The 16,840-nt window shown below is 37.8% G+C and overlaps 1 protein-coding gene across 6 annotated transcripts in view; it reads left to right on the plus strand.

Annotated features, from left to right (window-relative positions):
• The window catches only part of NRG1 (neuregulin 1), a 1,165,780-nt gene that overhangs the window by 1,113,002 nt on the left and 35,938 nt on the right, over positions 1–16,840 (plus strand). For 5 of the 6 annotated variants that reach the window (XM_023737842.1, XM_023737840.1, XM_023737841.1 and 2 more), the window contains one exon: positions 16,432–16,561. In XM_023737842.1, coding sequence (XP_023593610.1) covers positions 16,432–16,561 — 130 coding nt within the window. Of the gene's footprint in view, positions 1–10,208; positions 10,363–16,431; positions 16,562–16,840 lie in introns of those variants that run through there. The other variant, XM_012557571.2, reaches the window with a different exon arrangement.

Consider the following 16,840-nt stretch of genomic DNA (forward strand, 5'->3'; position numbering starts at 1 on the left):
CTCTGATATCATTAGTAAGTGAAAATTATTTTCCTGAAATTAATTTTAAAAAGAGAAATAAAGATAATTTGAATGGGAGCTAAATAGAATCCATTATAAAACACTATAGCACTGTGTGGTCACATCACTGAGTCTCTGACAATGTTCCTAATTTAGACCAACTTATTCATGATTGAGTATCCCTGGGTGGTGCAAATGTTTAAGATCCTCAGCTGCTAACCAAAAGGTCCATAGTTCGAATCCACCCAGAGGCACCTCAGAAAAAAGCCTGATGCCCACGAAAACCCGATGGAGCACGGTTCTATTCTGACACACATGGGGTCTCCAAGGGTCAGAACTAACTCGACAGCAACTAGTTTGGTTTTGGTATTCAGGATTAATTTAGTTTTCTAGCCCTTAGGAAAGCTTAACAAAAAAGTTAGCCGTTTTGTTCTGTAATAGACAGGAGAATATTAGCTTAAGGTGGACTGAGCATTTTCTGAGTTAGGACTAGGAAAGAGTTGATTTGACTAACGTCCCCCGCCTTCTGCTAAGAATGCATAACCTAAAAGCCATCTTCTAAGTCTCATTCACTGACATACAGTTTACAAACATAGGGAAGTAAATATTCACCGGGTGGTGAGATACTAGGATGGAAGAATATGACTTCGCTAATAACCTGTGGAAAGAGTTTAGGGTTTTTTGTTTTGTTTTGTCTTTTAACTACAAGGCCACATATGTAGATCTAGAAAGAAAGAATTATGAGGCAGAATGCTTTAGTGAATATATCATGGGCCTTGCAAATCAACCTGCCTTGAAAATTGTCTCCACACTATTTATTATCTTAAGAACTCAGCATGTCATTTAACCTCTTTGAGCCTCGTTTTCTTCATGTGCGAGAAGGAGAGAATGTTATCTATGTCTTGGGGTTAGTGTGAGGACTAAAGGCATTAAAATGCTGGAATGTCTGGCACATGGTAGATATTTAATGAAAATCAGTGTGTTTTGTTCTTAGCTAAGATTTTAATACTTTGACTATATAGCTAACGCTTGACTTTCATCTGCATTTATTTCTCTTCTTAAAAAAAAAAAAGGTGGGGAGGTCCAGAAAGAATAAAAACAAAAGACATAACTTTTCAATTTACAATTAACGTTATCAATACCAAGTACTTACTGGGCTCGGTGATATGGTTTCTACTTCAAAAGACAAGTTCGCTGTATATAAAGAGGAAAGAAGATGCTTAAGAACAGAATACAGTACCCAGAGAACTCTTTGATTTTTGCAATCACAACATGTCTTTTCTTTTTGCTTCTCCTTTCTTCTGTGCTTTCCCTTTGACCTGCCTTAAAGATTACCTTAAAGCCAGAGAACATGATAAATGGCATGCCTAGTAGAAATGGTAGTTGTGAGCGTATTTGATGTTTAACTCTTTGGTGTGTAACTCTTAGCTTCATTGAGATATAGTTTATGATAGCTCATACTCTAGAAATAACGACTGTTAAGAATGGGTAGATTTATTATCCTATAATAAGAAAAGCAATAAAAGAGGTATTGTACTCCCAGAAAGATGACACTATTTTTTAAGATTTTTAACTGAGTAAATTGGATATTGGGCAAGAGAACGCACCAGAGTAAGTGGTGAGTCTGACACGACCCTTTTCCTTTTGGCGAGTAATAAGTCTGATGGCTCAATCTCCTACATTTTCTAGAAACTGTATCTCAGACTTTGTAGACCTCAATTCTAGCACCGGAAAGAATCAATATAGTCTTTCAGACTTTCACACTCCTAGGGTGGACAAGGACCGTGTCTACCACAGGTCATGATGATCATCCTAGTTTAGTTTGTTATGCTCTTTCTTCATTTTTAAAATTAATTTTAATTTTGGATAATATATTTAGTGGAAATTGCCTGTAAAGAGTCTAGTAACCTTATATAAATGATAACCGTGTGTATTTGTTATTATAGTTTTTAGTAAGAGGAATTGGAGGTAGGAAGTGAGAAAAGGATGAAGGCAAGTTTAGCACTTTCCCTAATTGGCAGCAACTGTGCATGTTCTTCAACTTTGGAGTAATTTTAAGGAACTTGTCTCTTCTTTGAAATTACGCCTAGGGCATCGGAAATGGTACACAAACCAGATTCTGTGTTTGGAATCAGTCCAGATCCATGTCGACCTCTTTAAGATGATTATTCTCTTCTAACTTTGAAAATAGAATTTTTACCTTATTAAGTCACCAAGTTTAACAGAGCATTGAGAGTCTCTTCTCTTTGTTAGGTTGACTATAAAATGTTCCTGATAATTTTTAGGGTGGTTATGGTTAAGACTTCTGTGCCACTTGCTGTTTCTTGAAATTACTAATGATAGTGATGGGTTCCTTCAGTTGGACCTCTGATCCTGTGGTCCACTGACCTAAGCACAACTGAACTTTGTTCTGACCCTCATGCCAGGTCTACTCACAGAATTTCTTATAAAATAGAGCGAAAATGGTTAATAATTCATTAAATATATATATGGAGCCCTGGTGACACAGTGGTTAAGAGTTCAGCTGCTGATCAAAAGATTGGCAGTTCAAATCCACCAGCCGCTTCTTGGAAACCCTATGGCACAGTTCTACTCTGTCCTATAGGGAGGGTCGCTATGCATTGGAATCGACTGAACAGCAGTGAGTTTGGGGTGTTTTTAGATTGTGTATATATATATAGATATATGTGTGTGTGTGTGTGTGTGTGTATATATAAAATCTCAAAAATTGGCTTATTTATGATTTCTTTCTCAGAGTTGCCAAAATGTTCAACAGTGTGGCCTGGAGCCTGGAGCATTGGTCCCACGAGTTGGAAGATTCCTGGTTCCCTCACCTTCTCTCTTTCGACCTTTGCCTATTCACTTAACTTACTGGTCTCTAGAATGGGATTCCAGCAACACAGGTCACATGGCTCATGTACCAATTATATTTCATTCGTCTTCAACTTTTGCAGGTTTCCACTTTGCCATGCTGCTGTTGTTATAGCTCTGTATAGGACACTTCAGTTTCACATCAGAATTTGAAGCTAGCTTTCACAATCAGTTGCAGCAGCCCCCAGCCTGTCAGCACAGGGAGTAGGATGCGTTCACTCCAGAAGTAACAAACTGAGGAAAGTGACCAGCCCCAGGCACCAGAAATCCTCCCAGTTGCAGTAAACCCTCCTGTGACTGTCTAACTTGGGTCCCCTGAAACAACATCCTTATTTACATCACAAAACTGAAATCCAGACCTTCCTAATTGAATTGAACTTCAGATCCATTGTCTAGGCCCCAAGAAGTGCTATGTTTTCACCAAGCCAACGTCTCTCCTCCTCTCCCTTCCTCCTCTCCCATACGTCCTCCATCAGACTGCTTTTGTTTATTTCTACCTTTCTGAAATACACACATAAATTTGTGTTGTTTTAAATACGTATGGTCAGCACTTCTTGGCAGATATTACTGTGGGTTGGATTATAGGAGTGCTGAGGTAAGGACAGAGTAACGTGTGTTCTTACTTACCAATGAATTCTTCAGTTCCTGGTATCAAAATCAGCCTTTCAGTTAATGGGTGACAGAGTGTCGCTGGATTTTTCAAGGAAAGGAAAACCACAGACACAGGCACGCCACACAGAGTGCTCTGGCCAGTGAAAGTTAGCTCCCCAAGCGAGAGCCACAGGCCAGACCCAGTGATGAGATAGAGGAATGAAGCTACTTGTCAAAGTCCATAACCTTTTTGTGGAGAACAGTGTGCAGGGGCAACGAAGGATTGTTGAGTAAGAGTAGAACATCTGTCTGGTAATTAAGGTCCTTTATTATTGTCCCTGTTTAAATTCCAGGACTTGGCTGGCTTCTGCAGAGCAGTGACTCCTTCTCTGAGTTCTTTAGACTTTGAGAAAAACACATGCGTTAGAGTCGATAGTCTGTAACATTAGGTATTAATGTGCAAGGAGAGAGGAGCCTCTCACCAGGGAAGATCTTCCACCTGTGACTGATTTCTGTTAAGAGAGAACTGTGTCCCTGGGATTAAGTGTCCAACACACCGTGAAGGTGTGAAATGAAGAAAAATCTCCGACTCTTAACAAAATGTTCCATATTTCCAAGTTCTTCAGAAGTAAGAATTTCTTAGGGGAAAGTCACTGACATAAGAGGCTTTCTTTTTTTAAGGATAGCGTCAGATGTCCAGTTTTTCTGTTCTCATTAGTAGGACCTCCTTTTCCTAGAATAGACTTAACTTTCTGCAAAAAAATATAACCAGAAACTGCCTGTTGTCTGTGCGCTCAGTCTTCGTGGGGTTGAAAAGCCTAACTAACCCTGTATATGTCTCCCCATTAGGGTAGTTACCGGATTCTGTATTAAACTGGAAAATTCCTTACCAGGTGTTGAGGATCCCTGTTTGAGCAGAAGTAGACATGCAAATACCAACTAGACTAGGTGTTTTACTTCCTTGAAAGCTTTTGGGTGAACAGTCAATCAACTGAAGACATTTGGATGCTTTCCAGGAACTATGCGGGGATAAGAGAAATTAAATTGGAAATGTGGACACTGCCTGGGATTTGGTTTTGAGTGTTTTGATTTTTAGGTGGCTTTGTAGAGTGGCGGTCCACTCACAGCTGGTTTGCTGAAGAGTCTGATTGCCTGCTGTAAGCTGTCTTGCTGATCATCGTTAGGGTATGTAGCGCCTTAGTAATAGATGCAAAGAACAAAGATCTGTATTAAACATGTGCTTGCAGTGTCTACAAAAATGGTTTATGTTTTCAAAGAAGGCGGGACGGACCACCTCAGCCATTCTGAATTATTATAGCTCCAGGAGATGGAGGTGTTTTATTAGTCCGTATGTACAGATAGATATATTGCTACCAGAAAAATGAAGAAAAATGTAAATAAATTATAACTAAGTTCGTATGTATGGACCCTCCTAATATTCCTTGTTTCTTACAGTTCAGGAAGATAGCCAGGCAAGCTTAGATAAGGCCTTGATCTCTGTTCTACCATTTTTTATGATGTGCTTCCACATGCCCGTTTTTAGTTTAACTGTAACTAAGATGATTTTCATTAGATTTACCCAACAACTGAGTGTTGAGTACACATAGAACAGCCAGCCCAGATGATGATAGTAAGACGCTGAACACATGGCTCTGGTTTTTTGAAAAATTGTGTACTTTGGAAAAGGAGCTCAATATGTGTACCTGTCTGTTTCCTTTCCACCAAATAACAAAATTTAATGCAAACAGTAGAAAAACAGGTACCTGTTTAGTTTGAGTGTAGAGGTCCAGGAGGCAACAGCAACAAGGTTTTACAGAAAGCTTCTTTTAAGCATGAATCTCTGGTGGCGTAGTGGTTAAGAGCTTGGCTTACTAACCTAAAAGGTTGGCAGTTGAAATCCACCAACCACTGCTTGGAAACTCTAGGGGGCAGTACTGCTCTGTCCTGTAGGGTCGCTATGAGTTGGATTTGACTCGATGGCAGTGGTTTTTTTCTTTAGGCATAGTGTAGTCAAGGTTAATTTATCATTTTTATCCTGTTCCCATGAAGCCACAGAATTTGCCTGAAAAATATACTTCCTCCTTGCCTCCATCTCTGACCTAAAAACTGTACGCTTTGAGAGAAGCAAGACCTATTATGAATTAAATGTTAGGAGACCATCTAGTCCTTTGGGGAGCTAGAGCAAAAAGGAAATCGTTTCCCTGAGGCAAAGCAATGGAATTATATGTTTGATTGAAATTTGATTTTATTCCTGTTCAGATGGGTCATGTGTAATCAACAGTGATGGTATTCGAAAAAGTTCCATTCCACGCGTTATTTGGTTCTGCAGAATTTGTACTGGAAGCTTAAAAAGTGCAGATACACATTTAATAACACATGAGATTACAGGGAGGGATATTTTGCTACTCTGATCAAGAACCTAGGAACAAGAAACTCCTGGGAATTGTGGGAAACTGTATGGACTAAAATTAGCCAAGTGTTACAGAGCAAATTTCATATGCTTGAACATACTTTTACTACCTCATTCCTTTATATGCAGCAACCTTTGATCTCAGCGAGGAAAATGTTGTGCTTACAGAGACAGAATATGGCTAGATGTCCCCAGAACCATCACACAAACACAGAATTACAGTAATTTGGCTAAATGGTATATAGCAATATGCAATCTGGAGTTTTAGAAGGCGTGTTTAGAGCAGGCTTTCTGCCAAAGCTACAAGGGTGACATTTTAAGGAACATTATTCAGGCTTCTTGTAGAGCCATTGCTGAAACAGACCTGGGTTAAACCTGAAACACTTGAAGGATTACGTCTGTATTTCCTAGAATCCATTTTTGCTGCACTTCTGTGGGAGGCTGTTACGTGCAAATCACTGCAAATTCGAACTACTTGAAACATTTGTCAGAAATCATTTCCTGTTACAATGGTACTTTCATAACATCAGTGCCTTGATCATCTATGCAGTGAACTTATCATTCCAGGCCAACTATGGTATCGTCTCTTCTTAATGGGATCCTTTGTATCCATAGACGTATGGTGTAGTCAAATTAGGAAAGCATCCATAGTGTCGTCTCAAACTTAGGCATTTTAACTCTCCAGTGAGTATTGAATATTGAGAATAGCCTCAGTTCCTCTATTTTCCAACATGATGGCTGCTTCCTAGATTGTGTAAAGAGTAATGAGAACATGTGTGTGAAACAATCTGAATGCCTTAGAAAGAGGTGCGATACAAGGTGTGAAATACAAAAGAACTTCAGCATTTAGCTGCCACCTAACTTTAATGTATATAAACACAAGTGGCGTCATTTCTTGCATAGGCACCTATTCCTTTCCCATCAGTATTCTTGCTAGTTTGAGCATTCGTTCTTTGTCACCTCGACCTTTGTAATGGCTCCTTCATTTGGCTCCTAACCTCCATTTTCTCCCCTGTCCAAAGGCTATAGAATTGGTCATCGATTTTATTTATCATGTCCCTGCTCACAAACTTCACTCTCTCCATGTTTACATATTAAACATTAATTTCAGTCAGAGTTTTAAAGGCTTCTCTGATATGGATGCATTATTATTTGTAGCTTCATTAGCTTCACCTCCTTAAATATAATCTATGTCCCAGTCAGACTGAACTGTTACCTTTCACTGAACATGACAATTACTTTCCTACCTTCACAAATGGATTTGCTTTTCCCTTCAAGGAGTGCCTTCTCTCCCACAACCACGTACTTGATTCCGCATCTTAATATACCACCCTTTAAAATATTTTCTGTTCTGCACATTTATTGTTATATTCATACCAGGCTGATCTAATTGCTGTTGCTGTTGTAAATATGATCCCTTTATTTCATTTGGTTTTTTTCTTGGCTAATATTGTTATCCACTCATATCATCTTCAAATAATGATTGTTTTATCTTCTCTTTTTTTTAAAGTTATACTTTTTTTTTTCTTTCTTGCCTTATGGCATTGGTTAGAACTTTCAGAGCAAAGTTAAATAATAGCATTGATAGTCAGCATCCTTGCCTTGTTCCTGGAGTAGTGGGAATCCCCCTACTATTTCAGTGTTAAATATGATTTGGGTTGTTGCTAAAAGTGGTTCTTTTTAGACGATCTAGAATATTATAATTCTACATTATACAGACATGTTTTGAAAACCTTAAAGTGATATTCTTTGCATTTTTAAATAAATATAAGCATATATTTAAAGATGTACATGTAATACATTTAAAGCCATTTATAAAACATATATGAAAGTACAAAGAATAATATGACTGTGCATGTAGCCGTCACCTATTCTGCAATTATCCGTTTTGTTTCATCTTTACCCCACTCACTTCCCTTCTCTTTTCTTATTTTAAACCAAATCCCAGACATCTTATAATTTAATGTATAAATATTTAAGTATGTATCTCTAAAAGATAAGTACCTTTCTAGTTTTAAACAGAACAGTGCATTTAACACAAAAAGTAATGATAAAGTCTTACTATTTTAAATTAATCAGTGATCAGATTTCCTCTCATAAATATACATTCATAACTGAGTCAGAATCCAAATACGGTTCACACATTATGATTGGTTGACATATCTCTTAACTGTCTTTGATTTTCTATATTTTTGGGTGCTCTGTCCTGTCATTCTCTTTGTCTAGCTCCATCTCTAGCTCTCTTTATCCCTCCTTTTCCCCTTTTATTTAGAAATCAGTCTGTCCTGTAGAGTTTGCGTTTTGCTGAGTGCTTCTCATTGTAACTTCTAATGTTTTCCTGTGATCTCTGTATTTCCTGTGAATTGGTAGTTGTATCTGGCTGCTTTGATTAAATTCAAGTTTCATTTTGGGGAAAAGATTACTTGATGTATTGTGTTATAGACATTAATTTTTAACTTTAGTTGTTTCTATTCAATATCTATTGAAATGGCCATACAGCTTTTATTTTCTGATATGGCATGATTTTTATAATTTGTTCCATAATATAATGAATTTGCCTCATGGTTTCTCCCTTTTGACCTTTCATCTGCTTTCATTTCTAAATGTGTTTTAGTTAATGAATAAATTAACCTATGTCAGTAAATGTCACATGATAATTTCAGTAGCTCATTGAATAACTGAATCTTTGATCATCATTGGGAGTTTAGTCCTCTTTGTTTTGATTTGTTTGGTGCTTAGAACTTTCGGCTAGTTCTGAAAGTGAGAGGTCAACGTTTTCTACATTGGCGTGACCTTCTCCCAACCAAATCGATCCTGGTAGAAAATGCAGAGTATAGAAAAGAATGTGTGCCTTCTACATTTAGCCTGGTGAGATCCAGAAATATATCAAATCAAGCCAGTCAAATGGGCTGCTAATATTGGCAGGCTAGATGGATTTTGCTCTTTTAGAATAGACATTGACGAGAAAAGATTCAAGGGGCAGCTTGAAAGTTTGTGGACTCCTGGCTATGGAAATTTTATACTTACATAAAACTGTCAGTGATTAGTAGAAAATATATAGCAGAACTGTAGTTCTGGAATTGGCTTCTTAGTTAAGAAAGGATTACTGGCTTTGTGAAGAAGAAAATGTAGCTTCCTTGTAACTCCTCCCAGTCAATTATCTATCCACTGTAGAAAGATCCTCTCCTTTAGAAACACTGTGGCATCCTACAAGGCATTTATGACACTGAGACTTCGCTCCCTAAGAAGCAGTAGACCAAGATGATTAAACTGTGTCATGAGTGAAATGTACTGTCGGGGGGAAAAAAAAGAAAAACACCTTATATGTTTGAAAAACAACGTTTCCTGATAATTTTATTTTTCTAAGGATAACACTGTCTAATGACACCAAATCATTTGCTGAGGAACTGCTGGGAACTTAGATTCTGCTTTTTGTTTTGCTACAGATGAGATCAGTGTTACAACAAAAATTATAGTTTTGTTTTATGAAGAAGAACACCCGAAGGTCACTTTTCATTCTGCTGAAGAAGGAAGACATAATATCAGGGTCTGCCCAGAGAGCCTGTGAAAGGAAGAGAGGAACCTAATGGCAGTCTCACGAACCTCCTTCAGCCCTAGTACGCATTTAACAAAACAGAAAGCAAGCATTTCTTTAATTCACTTATGTGACCTTTGCTGGTCTTCCTCCCCGGTGCAGTTTTCTGAATTCGTAGCTAGAGATGTTTCATGAAAGACCTGGAACTATTCTTTTTAAATATGGAGGTAAACTCTAAAATGTGCTGAGGTCGTTTCTAGTCTCATCGTTCTATGTATGTTTAAAATCATGCAAAAGCCCAGGTTCATTACGTAGGTGTTGTTAGGACTTCTAAGTGCTTCCAGCTTCTTAGCTCAGTGCTGAGGTCCATTCCCATAGAGAAAGAAGTTGGATGATCTGATTCAGCTTTGGAAGTTGTGGCTCTTGCTGGCTTTTTTCTAGCTTTCCTCTGTGTTTCTTTAGCAGAGTTCACTGGAGGCGAGGTCAAGAGAGGTGGTGTACAACTGTAAGTCACAATATTGGTCTGGAGGCCTCCAAGTCGGTCAGGTGCCTTTTCTCTCTTCCTGACGTTTGTTTTTTCCTTTATAAGTCCCTATTTGCTATTCGGCAAAGGATTGAATTACTCCTCAAAAAAAAACATGCCAACCCATAATGACAATGCTTCACTGGTTCTGAGTCTGGACCCAGACTTTTCCTTTGGAAAACTGATGACTCCAGCGATCTATCCCTTTGCATCCATAGGAGCGGCATTAGGTAGCACAGCTTTTCTTTATTTTCAGAAGCCACACAGTGGTTTTCCCAGTGGCGGTTCAAAGTGCATCTAGTACCTATTTCCAGAGGAGCTATATTCCAAGCAAAAATAATAGTATTTTCAGTTTTTTTTTTTTAAACTGAAAGATCAAAAAGCAAGAAAGCATGCAGATTTCTAAATATGTAGAAATTGAAAATATTACAGGTAAGGTTTTTAAAGAAAATCTATAATTTGCAGCCATTGGCAGCTTTACATTAGACTAAAAAAATACTAAAATGTGTATATTTTATTATAAAAATTGTGTACAGTTGTTTTGTTTATTTTTCTGTAAGATTATCATTAAGAATGGTCCTAAAAAGTACTGGTAAGGACTCATTCACTCAGGGAAGACAGATCTAATGATTGCTCCTTGGGGTATACTCTGTACACTAGTGCTAATTCCTGCTGATTGTCAAAGAAGAATAGAGTGCCTTGTTATCGGCAATTTGCATTTGTGTAAGGGTCCTGGTCTGTTGATGCTGTCTGCTTCACTGATAAGGAAAGCGCTACTTAAAACAAGAGAGTAAGCCATCGTTTTCAGCATTGTTTTCTTTTTGGCTTGTCTTGAGCAGAAGATGCCTGGCATTCGGCAGGAAATTCTGTGTGATTCCATGGGAAAATACTTGGTGATGAGCAGAGGACATTTAATTTTTCTCAAGCCTTTAGTTATTCTGTGTATTTACAAAAGTGTGCAATAGTATGATTTTCAGAATGTTGAGTTAGAAGCAAAGTTTGTGCTGTGTCCCATATTATACCATGAATTTTAGGTGTTAATAACAACACCTAATATTGCAGGTACATTTAATTCATGTACCTTGCGAGTTCAGTGAGAAATATTAAAGAATTGTATAGATCTTGAAATTTGAGCAGAATCGCACATTTCAGATATTAGTTTTCCTTGCTTTTAACTCGAATTGTTCTTTAATTTTATTTTATAGCAAATTCGTTGTTGTTTTTGTTGTTAGTTGCCATTGAGTCAATTCTGACTCATGGCGACCCCATGTGTTACAGAGTAGAACTGGTCCATAGGATTTTCTTGGCTGTAATCTTAACAGAAGCAGATCGCCAGGCCTTTTCTTCTGTGGTACCACTGGTTGGGTTTGAACCGCTAACCTTTAGGTTAACAGTCAAGCTCAAGCTATTATAAATTATTGACAGTTATGATGAAATTAAAAGAGTAGATTATTGATATTTACTGAATATTTTACAGTCATTCAGTGGTTCGTCTCCAAATTAGGCCAGCTCTCTTTAACATTTTGCAGAAAAATAATTTACTAAAAAACATTTGAGGCTTGATTATGCATAATTCTAGACTCTCAACAGAAATGTGTCTGCCCCTCTGTTCAATATTTATACCATTAGTCATAGTAACAGTATCATCTGTTTCTGTGCAGAGTTGCAGCTGATAGAGTATTTTAACCAACTTCACAGCAATCCTGTGATACCTCATTTTTGCAGCTAAATTTACTGAGACAAGTAGCTGGACACAAGTCAGCTAGTAATTGGCAAAATGGAGCTCGTGCCTGATTCTTCTCAGCTAAATCGAGGGTTCATTTAACTACATCTTATCTGTAAAGGTCTCTTTTTAGGAAGAAATTGTTTGAGGTCTTACAGTTTTTAACCCCAGTAACTTCAGTTGCCGTCATCATGCTTCACTGCAGTAGGCAGTCAATGAAGAATTATGGAAGGATGTGGAGGGAAGGGAAGGGAGTCCTGTTACGTGGTGAAGGATTTCTGGAGCCCCAAATGGTGGTCTTAGTCTCCAAATGCTTGTCTAAGTCAAGGAGCTGTCTAGCTTCCCTGGGGATGGTCACTAGTTTTGACCTATATTGTCAAAAGAGAATATGTCTACAGTGACAGTCCAAAACAGGGCTTTGAACTGGTTCATTCATGTCCAAACCCATGCTGAGAATTTGAATTCCCCTCCCCCAGATATACTGAATCAGAATCTCTATTTTAACGTGATCCCTAGGTGATTCTGATTCTTATGTATAATAATTTTTGAGAACCACAGCTCTACCAGTGGTTCTCAGAATTGGTCCCTAACCAGCAGCGTTAGCATCACCTGGGAACTTGTTAGAAATGCAAATTCTCAGCAGGGATTGTAACCGGGAACGTACCATTTGGAAGCCCTGGACCAAAGGACATTCTCTGTTAACAAGTTACTGCTTTACTTACAATTTCTTCTGTAACATGCTGTAGTTGCTAACATACCAAGCAAAGTGTCTTTGGGATAGTGTTCATATAAAATGACAAACATAAAAGTTATGGGGCCATATATAGCAGTGTTCCTAATTGCCCTTTATTTAGCACTTTCTGGAAAATAACTCCCAAATTGTGATAAATTAGTCACAAAGCAGAGAGAGACAGGGTTTAGTAAGTACTGAGTGAGTTAAGTCTACACTCCCTACTCCCCAGAACAACTACTGAGACTCCTGTGTTATATATTGAGCACAAAGTCTCTCTGCTAAGTAAGCCTTACCTTCACCTTTTGTAAACTGCCCCCAGCACCTCCAGAAAGAAGATTGCTTCCAAACACAGTTTGGTTGAAGGGCCTGCTTTGTCTGTTTCTTTATTGTTCCGCAGAATTACCAAGTGGAAACTGATTTAGCAATACAGCATGAGTAAGCCGAAGAGGAAAGGCATCCCTGCAAAATTTATAGACCAGCTTTGAATGACTCGATGTGTTCAACGAAGGAGAGTAAAAGGAAACCTGGCAAAAACCTGAGAGGTCCATCTATCACCATCTCCATCCCTGTTCTTTTGACAATTATAACTTATTCGTGTGTTTGGCTGTTGGTTTAGAGCAGCTGGACCCAGTCAGTTCACACTTTGTGTCAACTGGGAGTTAATTGCCACTCTGTAATCCCATGATCATTTTTGATCTTGCTGCCGCTAAAAGATAGGAGTGATAAACACAATGGCCTGTGGCTGTGTGAGAGAGTTGCTACTTCATTTCCTCCAAGAATATTTATTCACTCTCAAATAGCCCACTACTGGTTTCCAGTAATGATGTAAGAATTTTTCAGATGAGTGCATCATAACTTTGTGTTGCAGAATAAACATTAAAAGGATACCCATTTCAGAGAGGAAAATTTAAAAGGGCTAAAAAAAATTTCTAGTTTTAACATACACTTATTAATCTTAACTAATTTTGATAATTGCAAAGATCACAAAGTTCAGTGAATAAGTAGGATATATGTATCTCAATTATAGCAGGGCAAAGCTTTACTGTTGGAGCCCTGGTGGTGCATTGGTTAAGAGCTCAGCTGCTAACCAAAAGGTTGGCAGTTTGAATCCACCAGCCACTCCTTGGAAACCCTGTGAACGGTTCTACTCTGTCCTATAGGGTCGCTGTGAGTTGGAATTGACTCGACGGCAGTAGGTTTTTTTTTTTTTTTTTTTAACCTTTACTGTTAGTATACAGTTTTCGTGGATTGTCTGCTTTGAGAGAGGTGCTGGTTTTGTTTTTAATAAAGTCCTCAGGATTTGTTCTGAAAGAGCCTCGTGCTGCATTTGCTGCTCAGGTTGGATGCACAGACCACTAGGGTCTGCTGGAGGTTCGGGATTCCTAGGCAGGAGTGAATGGTGACAGCACACGGCAGGTGGTCCGTTCAGCAGTGTCGCATGAGGCAGCAAGGATCCCCCACCCAATTTTTCATCCCAGAGAATCCTGTCGACAGTTCAAGGGCTTAAATACAAAACCTTTAGCATTTAAGGCAGACTACCTCCTAATATTTTTAAAAAGCAATCTCTGTGATTGAAAATATTAATTCACAGCACCTAAGTAAACAATTTTGCAAAAGAGGTATGGTGTTATGTTAAAATTATATGCTATATGAGGGATGGAAATGTTTTCTCCTCCATGATTTTGCAGCCCAAACAATGCAAGTTGCATTCCCTTCTTCCTGATAAAGATGCTCAAGTCTAGCTGAAAACAGAGGGTAAAATCACCTCTCTTCTCACTCTTCCTTATTCCTTTTGCTTCATTGTTTCATTTGGAGACCTGTGAAAGAATGCTTTGAAATGGGCTTTTTGTTGGAGTATTAAAAAAAAAAAATGACCCACTTCTTGCTAGTTACTGTAATGATTCATGAATAGCATGCATCTTTGAAATCCCCTGGTTTTCTTGTCAAGCTTTTTATCTGATTGATAAATACCAACATTAAGATCCTTCCCTACTTGCCCAGTCATAATAAGTGCTATTATTCGTTGAGTGCCAGTTTGTGCCAATTCCTTTGCCTAGATTATTTATAATCCCTGGAAGAATCCTGTAAGAGGTCTATTACCCCTATTTTATTAATGGAAAAATGGGACATCTGGGTGGTTAAGAGACTTGTTTAAGAACATGAAGCCAGTGGGAGATGGGATTTGAAGCAAGATCGGTCTCCAGAGTCCAAGTCGTTTTGACTGTTCTTTGCTGTTACTACTAAAAACCATGCGAAGAGCAGTGAAATGGTCCAAAAACACAGGCAGGAGAATAAGAGGCAGGGACAGTCTTGAGTAATTCAGAAACTGAAAGATCAGATGTTGGTTATTCTGATCAGGCAGAATGAAAATCAAGCAGAGTAGAAGAAATCGAGGTTAAAAGTCACAACAAAATATAGACTTGCAAGAAATGGAAAAGAAAGGCAGAGAAAATAGAAACATATGACAGGTCAAAAGTTAACAGGGGCATCTGAAAGCACACACACACAAAAATAAAATAGAAATTGATAAAAAGAAAAATCTAGAAGAATGAGGGTTAGAGTTTTTTTTTTTAAATTTATTGTGCTTTAGGTGAAAGTTCACATCTCAAATTAATTTCTCATACAAAAATTCACACACATATTGTTAAGTGACCCTAGTTGCAATCCCTGTAATGTGACAGCACACTCCCCCTTTCCACTCTGGGCTTCCCGTGTCGATTCGATCAGCTCCTATCCCTCTCTGCCTTCTCATCCTGCCTCTGTGCAGGAGCTGCCCATCTAGTCTCCTGTATCTACTTGAACTAAGAAGCATACTCTTCACAAGTATTATTTTATGCTTTATAGTCCAGTCTAATCTTTGTCTGAAGAGCAGGCTTCAGGAATGGTTTTAGTTCTGGGTTAACAGAGTGTGGGGACCATGTCTTCTTTAATTCATGTACAAAGACCAGACTTAATGGTCTGACTGAGGTTTTTTGTTTGTTTTTTTTTTAAATTCATCTAAAGATGGATTTTTTTTTTTCTGAGAAAGTAAATAGACTCTTCAGTGGGTTGATATATTTTGTTTTTCATCGTGATATTAAGATTGATAAACAATTTTTAAATTAGACATTTTTGTTGAGACTGAGCCCCATGCATGGTGTCCCCCGTGAAATAAGTGGGGAAAGTTCTAATATTAAAAACCCTTACAGCCTCCGGACTGGAGAGATTTGGCTTCATTACTCCTTACCCAGTGGTGGAGGCACCCTTTTCATCTGCACCTCCACATAACTGTGAAGTTTGACAAGTGAATATCATCCAATTACTATATGGAAGAGATAGTAAATGCAAGTTAGGACTTATTTCTACTCCTAACTCTAAATGTGTGATTTTGGAGTGCTTTATTCTCCATTTGCAAGGATATTAGACTATCTTTCCATTTCCTGAAAATTATCATGGTAATCAGGCAGCAATGGTTTTCTATAGTGAGAATAAACTTTTGAATAGAGTGGCTTCTGATCTATTTGTTAACATACATTAAATTAAATTCTTTTATTACTAACAAATAAGCCACCTTATATTTTTCTTTGCTTTAAAGTATGTCAAAAAAATGTAAATTTAATACACATACAAAACAATTTCCAAAATAATAATTTTATCAATTAGTTGTCATTAAGAAATTGATGTCTAAATTGACCTACATTGACATGACTTTAAATAATTATCTTTGAGTGTTCCTGGAAAATATATTTTACTTAATGATAATAGATCTTCTTTTCCAATTACATTAGAAGGTAAACTATTGGTTATAAAAATGTTGACTCCCTTTTCCTACTTTATTGTAAGTAAGAAAATCAATTAATTACATCTATAATTAGCTCTTGTATAATTTAACTGTTTATTTACAGCTAGAGGGTACTTCTTTGTTGTTTTTGTTAAGCCTGAAAAGTCTAGCGAAGGCCACTGTACCTAATATGAACTCTTCCTTTTAAGAGAATTTAAGAGTAAAGACTGCTCAGAAGCAGGGAAAATGGATATTAACCTTTCTCCTTTTTTATCTCCTTTTCAGCTACATCTACATCTACGACTGGGACGAGCCATCTTGTAAAATGCGCAGAGAAGGAGAAAACGTTCTGTGTGAACGGAGGCGAGTGCTTCATGGTGAAAGACCTCTCAAACCCCTCAAGATACTTGTGCAAGTAAGAAAAGCAATCCTCTCTGTGGCCATGTCTGTAAGACTGCTGCTTTCGGATGTGTCTGTGTCTCGTGATGTACTGTTGCTTCTTTTTCCCATTTTGTTACATCCTGTTGAATAATACTGTTTTATTTGTAGAGTGTTTTGAAAAGCTCACGCCATTTGTCGTCTCCTCTGTTATATCCAGAATTGTTTTTTTGCTTTTTTCAATGTTTCTTTTTTTTTTTTGGCCTTCATATTTATAATGCTGCTTTTACAATAGTTTTCCTTGTTGTTACCCAGA

The sequence above is a fragment of the Trichechus manatus genome, unplaced genomic scaffold, assembly GCF_000243295.1.
Source record: "Trichechus manatus latirostris isolate Lorelei unplaced genomic scaffold, TriManLat1.0 scaffold00109, whole genome shotgun sequence".
Taxonomy (NCBI): Eukaryota; Metazoa; Chordata; class Mammalia; order Sirenia; family Trichechidae; genus Trichechus; species Trichechus manatus.